The sequence below is a fragment of the Octopus bimaculoides genome, chromosome 13 (genome assembly GCF_001194135.2).
Source record: "Octopus bimaculoides isolate UCB-OBI-ISO-001 chromosome 13, ASM119413v2, whole genome shotgun sequence".
NCBI lineage: Eukaryota > Metazoa > Mollusca > Cephalopoda > Octopoda > Octopodidae > Octopus > Octopus bimaculoides.
Window position 1 is genome coordinate 27,824,038 of NC_068993.1, and position 8,321 is coordinate 27,832,358.

The 8,321-nt window shown below is 37.6% G+C and overlaps 1 protein-coding gene across 4 annotated transcripts in view; it reads right to left on the bottom strand.

Annotated features, from left to right (window-relative positions):
* Positions 1 to 7,765, bottom strand: part of LOC106868595 (kremen protein 1) — a 31,538-nt gene extending 23,773 nt beyond the window's left edge. For all 4 annotated transcript variants that reach the window (XR_001409314.2, XR_001409313.2, XM_014913927.2 and 1 more), the window contains exons 1-2: positions 7,628 to 7,765; positions 6,412 to 6,547 (exon numbers count right to left, since the gene is read on the bottom strand). Coding sequence is in view for 2 of the 4 variants with exons in the window: in XM_014913927.2 (XP_014769413.1) it covers positions 6,412 to 6,547; positions 7,628 to 7,690 (199 nt within the window). In the remaining 2 variants the exon portion in view is untranslated. The remainder of the gene's footprint in view (positions 1 to 6,411; positions 6,548 to 7,627) is intronic.
* Positions 7,766 to 8,321: the final 556 nt, after the last annotated feature.

Genomic DNA, 8,321 nt, shown 5'->3' on the forward strand with positions numbered 1-8,321 from the left:
GTGCCTCTGATTAAAATTTTCGAAAAACAAACCCAGCCCCATTACTTGGAAAAAAATAATCTTTATTGTGCAGGTTTTACGTAAAATTTCGCGCATGGGAAAGGCAACAAAATCGCCCCTCCCCACTTTGAATGGGATATTCCTATCTTAAAAAGTAATCGATTATCTCGGTAACCATGGGAGTTGGAGGGCAATAAAAATCTCCTGAACATGAGCGGACCATGCTGCCGCTCTGTGCTGAATTTCACGCGATTCCACTGCACCGTTCTCGAGTGAATCTGCCGACACTCACTCAATCAATCAATCAAGCAAGCAAGCAATCAAGAACACTGCAATTTATAGTATAGATTGATAAATGAATACACTGCAGCAGATATATAATCGAAACAAACCACACATAACGTAACAATCTTTTAAGAACCAACAATCCAATGCGCTAGCTCGAACTGTGAAGTTTGAACTATCAATACACGACTGTGGAACTAGCACGAACTTTTTCTTTCTTTGCAACACTGGGCATAACGAAGAGGGGACAGTACAAGGACAGACAAAATATAGAGAGTTCGTGTTTTCCTTTTTTGAAAATATCACTGCCACAACTTGGAATGCAGAGCCAAACCTCAACGCCTCTTCTAAGTCCTTTAGTAGATCGGCCTCTATTCTTGCTTTATCTTTACTTAGCGCTGACGATTAAACCTAATTGACTCAAAACGTATGGCTCGTTTGAGGGCCAACCACCACCGGTTGTTCAACAGGGCGTCAGTTAAAGCCTTCTGAACTAACTCCTTAATACAGTTACGGTATGCCTCACGTCAAGATAGCCTTGTTTAGCTTCCAATAACCGGGTCACTGTCTATGTACTCTATATATGACCTTCCTGTACGTCACTAATTTGTGATCCGTGTAGGGGTCCAGAAGACACTGTGGACTGCTAAAACTTGACTTATCTCTTGTCTAGATAAGACCTCCGCGACCCGTCGCCATGAGTCTAGGTCCACACTAGGGCGTTCGAGTGGTCCAGTCTGTAACGATCTGCTAGCTGAAATCGTTTACGAAGATCAATGAGGCTTGAGCTTTCCTTCCTATTTGCCGAGCCAACGCTATCCAGGCGTGCGTCCAGAATAGCGTTAAAGTCACCTAACACGATTAATATCTTTGACATCACGAGAAAGTTCCCGAGGCATTGATAGAAATCGTTTTGTTTACCGGTACCACAAAGCACATAGATACCTATCAACCGCTGTGTGTCAAGTCGAGAACAACCAACTTACCTTCTGGATCAATAAAGATTGTTCTTGTCTGCAGAGCCAAGCATTTACAGAGCAACACTACTAACCCCCTCGGCCTCCCGTTTGGCTAGGAGACATTATTTTCTCATAGTTATTCAGTTCGCAGGTCGTTCAGTTTGGTTTCTGTAGCCACCATCACATTCATACTATGTGATCTAAGATCTATGAGGATCTATGAGCCTCGGTAGCTCACAGACTTTAATAATTCCCTCCACCCTTCTTTCTTTTAACTGCTTATATAATTTTAAGTCAATGTGGGCATACTCGCTTGTGCCATAAATTTTTGACATGTGGTGTTTTGCTATTGTTATGCAAGTAGTTGTCCTTTGAATTATATTTGACCAGTGTGATTGTGTCTGCTGGGGCCGTATGAGTAAAGGGGCGGAGTTTTTGTGCTTTGGTACGTTTTTTGTGGGTGTAGTAGGTTGGTAGGGTATAGGTGACACATTGTCTTTTTGGTCACTTCCTGGTTACTTCCGTGAATTCCTCCTCCGTTATAACGACCTCCATGTCGCCTGCCGGAGGGGGAACTTCACTTGTCCCAATCTTTTCACTTTTCTTCTGTTTTTGGTTTCTCTTCATTTGCTTTGTTTTTCTTCGGCTTTCTCCTCCGCTTTTTCTGTGGTTTCTTCGAGGTCAGTCGGTGTTGCTTGTATTAAGTTGTCTACGCTCTGCCCGGACCAATTTTGACAGAACAGAGCACGTTATCTGTAGGATGTTAAGTTTATCCTCTCTGCTGTAGCAGGGCGCCGCAATGATCCACCTCAAGTCAGCTTCTGGCGGTACTCCTTCAATTCTGATCCCGAACGTTCTGCGGCCCAGATATGAGGGGAGTAGAACCACTTCCTTCGTTTTGAGCGTTGCCACAGAATGTTCCTTCGCTTTTTCAGTGTTGATAAACCTTACTTCGATGGAGGCCACATACGTAATATAATCGGCCCGAGACACTTTTCAATTTTATCCTTTTCAAGATACGCGATTTTTTTCTGAAACATCGAAGTATTTATGCACAACAGTTCTATTGTTTCTCAGCATCATTATTTCACTTTGGGTTTGGGGGAAGAGACGCGAACATCTCCCCCATCAATTGTAAGCATGCCGTAGCAAGCTTGGTAGTCGGTTCTTGATACGACACATTCGGTAGTCAGTTTTGATGCAACACATTCATTATGTCAGCATAATTTCTCTTTTCTCCGGTATTCCCTTTTAACTCAGCATTCACTGTTAATTCCATTGCTGGATTTGATTCCATGCTGAATCTTTTCAAAAAATTCTTAATTATTATATTAATTATCCGATGACTCGGTAAAAAACCAGTTCACAAAAAATTTTATAGCAATTAATAACATGCGTGTTCAAATCTTTCCCCCACACATAACCCTTTAACAACGCCCACAAGCAGGCAAAAAATTTCAACCAACAATTCAACAAATTAACAATACCTTACGGTGTAACATCAGCAAATAACAGCTAAACCCAATTTTGAATACAAAAATGAACCGACCACTACAAACGAACTAACACTAACTACCCGCCGAAACGAACTGCCTCACTTACTCAGATCGCTGCTATCTGTATGTAGTGGTTCAGTTCATTCTCGCCAGGCAGCGTCGTACTCTCGCACAGCAGATGTTTACCCTTAACTTAGTTCGCAGGCAGAATCAGTATGATACCGGATCTAACAAGGCTATACTTTTGAATTAAATGTCCAGTTCAACTGGCGGGCTTCTGTACAGTTTCTGTCTACCCAGCTTCACTCACAAGAGTTGACTGAACTAGAAAATATTGTGAAAGATACTTGCTCACAATGCCATTCAGTCAGAAAGTCCGTAGACTAGTGTGACTGAGTATGCAAATTTCTTAACCATTCGATCATACTGCGTCTACAATGTAAATATATATGAACATGCACATATGTAAACCTGGAAGATATTAACCACCACATATAATTTCCACATCAACAGTGACGTAGACCGCCTCTCCCTAAAATAAAAACTAGGCAGCAAAGGCTAAACATCGATCCAGACTGCCTTTGAACGTCGTATGATATCCTTCGGCAACATCTATTAATCACTAAGTGCCGAAGTGCATCCCTTGACCAAGTTTGCATACACGAGGCTGATAACATCATAAGACTTGGAAAGTATCTCCTTCAGCAGCATTCCATACTCAAAGAAGTTGCATGACTGTATCATCAGATGAAAGAATGAGTGTATATTAGCAGAAAACCATGCATGGATATATTAGAAAGCTCCGAGATAACAATAATATTGATCATCAAAACAGTCCATCATGGACCAACAACCGGATTACTAACTCCCGCTGTGAAAGTTATGCGTTTGTAATCCAGGAAATATCAACCTAATGCACAAAAGGTACAGAGATGAAGGAAAAACAGTAAAATGTGACAACTGATGCAGACTTAGTGGAATTAACACTGAAGATATTACCCACAACATAAGCAGTTGTCTGAAAATGTCATCAAGGCATTATCTACCGATGGGACATGGATACAGTATAATGAGATCCGTCGGAAGGATAACCCTCGAGGATAAAAAATACGAACCCACAGTATGGTGGAAGACATAGTCACTCATAATAAAAAGGAGTACTGGTGGAATGTCTCAGTGAAAATCTTAATAAAATGTAAACACAATAGACCTGATATAATGATTTGAGATAGAGAAGAGAAACTGTGTACAGCTGTGGAAATCAGCTACCCAGCGGATATTGACATAAAAAGAAAATACCTGTGCTCTACTATCGAAAAATTTGCAGTTACTCTATCCAGATTACAAGTTCAAGTTAATACCTCTAATTATTGGGGCACTGGGCTATGTAACACATTGCCTAAATAGCTTTTATATCCTTGTATTGGATATATAATATAACGAAGAATGAGGGAAGAAAGTATATACACGACACAATACTGTTACTATTACACGAGCCTGAACACTCTTTATCAAAGGCTCATAGTGAACTGCTACTAACACCGAACTGCCAATCGCTGACAGTTCTTTGTTTCATAACAATGAATCAGTCCACCTTTAGTTACTTAGCAGGTTGTCGGAATCCTTCCACGACATCTCCCCTTTTTAGAATCAGTGTCCCCTATCTTCTCCCCTTTTGAGAATTGAAGTCTCCTCTGAGTTTTAATATCTCGCCTTGGGTTCAATTCCAGTATACTCTGATTTTATTATTCGTTGTCTTAATGAATATAGTTGGTGATGCCCATTCAAAGTATTCCATTTTTTGGATAAGTCCCATTTTTTCTAGTCTATCTAAACTTTATCTGTTCTAATGCTAAACATGGTACAGTTCGTTTTTGTCTAAATGTTAGTATGGAGTTTTCTTGTATTTGAAACCGTACCTCTGTTTTGATACACTGACCTACTTTTTCAGGAAAAATCTTTAAAAAAGTATTTTCTTCAATTCGTCTGACGACTTATTTGTACTGGAAAAACACTTTTACATCTTCATAGCAAAGATTTATGGGTGGGGGTTCCCATAAATTAAGCAATTCCATCCAGTCAGTACCAAACAAGTTTGTTGTATTATTTAACAGAAAAACTTAAAATATAATTTTTTTCCTGAAACACCACGGGCAATTTTCGAGGTTTAATTTAGGTTTCCCGATCTTTTTCCATGTATCTGTCTTAATTATTGAGATATCGCTGCCTGTATCCAATTGTAATTTTATATTTGTGTTATTAATTTTTACATATACAAAATTTTCTTTGAGGCTCATTCGTATTTTTTTGTCAACGATAATCCGTTTACGTGATTTTTTTCTGTTGAAGCGTTTTACCACACTTATAGCATTTTATATTTTTAAATCAGTTATTTTTAAAATATAGACCCTTGCACCCATAACATGGATTTGCTTTTGATATGTTTTGTTTATTTTCTTATTCGTTACCGGTCGACACGCTTGAATCAGAACAATCTTTCTCTTCAATTTTATTTGCGTTATGAATAGATTAACAATCCTCTGACATTCTTTTGCTACTGCCTGTAGAGTTAAATTTTGGTCCTGTGCTCATTTTGTAAATATCCGGGAATGTATATCTCCATCTTTGCTTGCAGTAAGCCCTTCAACTAAAAATTAAAGACTTAAACATGTCCGGGGTCAACTCACTGAATTGGAATTTCTCATACCACTCCAGCATGAACAACGAAATCTTCATTACCTTTTTTTGACCAAATTTAAACACTGCCAGCGAATATAAAACAGGGAACTTCTTTCACTGAAAATTTTCGATAAACTATTGTTGCATCGAAACAAATCTCACCTGGCTTCTTTGGTAGAATATAATTACTATATTGTTCGTGTTCGGCAGGGGATAACTTTCTTAAAAGGAATCGTACTTTTTACATACATACATACATACATACCTTGTTGATATTGTTCCAATGAATGAGCGTTAGATCTAGGTTAGAAACCGGCTCTTTCTTTATTGGCAAGAAATCTTGAAATTAAACTGTATAATTACATACATATGTGTATGTATAAGATTAAAAGGATGTGTGTGTGTGTAGGAGTGGAAGGATAAACGTTCATTTGTCGATGACAAAGTGCCAAGTTCGAATATTAAATGTTGTTCCCTCCATTTCCTTGAGGATGAAGTTCTACTTACTAAGTGAATGATGGAAAGGTCTGTCGTGTTGAAGTGGATGACAACAGGTTGGCCTTACACGATGTCAAATACATAATATTTTTAAAATGTTATAGTCACATGAACGAAATCCTTACAGGAAGAGAAAGTTATAGTTTTCCCTGATAGGATCAGAAAACTGAAAACTGGAAAAGGATTAGAGGATCGCTGAATATTCAAATTCAAATTCAAATTCAAATTCAAATTCAAATTTCTGACTTGAACATCATCTCTTTTTTCTTTTCTACTCATTAGCACTCATTAATACAAGTCCAAGAATTTAGTTCATGCAAAGTTTGCCATCGACAACCAATGATATCAAATCCTCCTCCTCCTCCTCCTCCTCCTCCTCCTCCTCCTCCTCCTCCTCATCATCATCATCATCATCATCACCTAACTTATGTACGATCTTGCTATTTTGGTTGTGTTAATAAAATAAAATCAACGCAGAACGAAATAATACTCACGTGTACTAAAAACTGAATTAGCAAGGTACCCTCCACAGAATTCCGTAGGATCTCCAGCACATTCTATGTTACAATGATCTCTGCCTAAAGGACCATATATCTCATAAGTGTTGCCACAGTAACATAGTTGACCATGCTAAATTTTAGCGGTTCAAAATATATAATAAAACAATCAAACAATTAAATGGCATGGCATATACAAATTTCAATGGCATCTGAATTAAGATGTAAATAATGACTTCTAATTTGGTTGAAACTGACACAGTTTTGTAAAGTCAATGAAATCGACCCCTACAATTTATCACTGACTGGTATTTTACTTTATGGATTCTAGGAGAATGGAAGGTTTGGGCAGGATTTGAAGGCATTTTATCGGACGCTGCGCCAATTTTACTTATCTATCAACGAAACGGAAGATAAATATAACCACCTCATATAAAGTGCGATACCTGATAGCGTTTCGTTATACTTGGATGGTAATTAAATTATTAATTTATGAAATATGAAATTAGCACAAGGCCAAATATTTATAAATGAATAAAATGAACAGATGATAACAGAGCTGGAATGATTAGAGCATTTATATTTCAAATATCGGGAAAATGTTTGTAATTTTCAGCCTTTCACTGTGTGTGAAGTAAATATCAATAATATGCTGTAGTTGGCTCAGATATAACCTTCGCCATTTTCTTATAGCGACATGAATTTTCTTTGAACCTCGTAATTTTCTTTGAACCTCGTACATTACATCGCCATGCTTTATCAGACAGAATCAAATTTTTCTCCCCTACGTCTCTTTTAAACAATTTTTAGCCGAAAAAAAGAGAATAGCAAGCTATCGTTAAAACTACAAAGCAAATCACGCTCAGTGGGGTTCGCAGACAACTCGATTATGTGTCATTAATGGACTTGACCACATAAATAATGACGCTGATTGAGCAGGCTTGAATCGTTGTTTCCAGAATTTTCCTCTGGCAGTTTAGTTGGAATACTTGTAATTTGCATAACTATAAAGTACTCTTAAACTATTGCTAACAATTTCTTGTAGTTAATGGAGAAATGTTCACCTATGTTGTATACACACACACACACACACACACACACACACACACACGCGCGCGCGCACACATCTGTGTGTATACATATATTTTATAACCTCAATAGATATACATAGAAGAACATTAGAATATTCAAACATTAAGTTGTATTTATTTACCTGCAGACCAGCATATTTTGTGCGTCTTTCTCGACAGTGATTCTGACATTTTTCTATAGTCATTTTATCTTCTCTCCAGTAACGATTCTCTATTGCAGGAGGACGTCCATCTTTAAAGCAGCCAATATACCCTTAAACGTGGAGAAGTGTTTAAATAGAAATTGATAAATGACAATGTAATCACATATCTGATGCAGATTTGAAAAAATTAAAATACAGAGTGATGTATGTAGAGCTGTTTTCGTACTACTGCTCCCATACAAGTAGGCAAATATACATATACGCAATAGCAGCAGCAACAACAACAACAATAATAATAGAGTGCCCAATGAAGCTGTTACAAAAAGTCTGCTTCCTTTGCATGGCCCAAATCATCAGGAAAGTATTAGATAATTGAGATGAATAGAGAGCATGGTACCATAGGCTGCAGGTACGCATGCAAGACTCCATGAGTTCCAAAAACATGAGTTAAAAGAAATAATAATAATAACAACAACAACAAAACAACAAAACAACAACAACAACAATAATAAATTCTTCTATTAGCCACAAGGACCCACATACAAAACATTAAATGGCATACAACAATATAAAAGTCAAAAACAGGACGATACAATGGGTTTTCCGCGTGTAAACAATATAAATAGCAATTAAAAAATTAAACTAATAAAAACTCCCAATAGGGGAGGCGCCT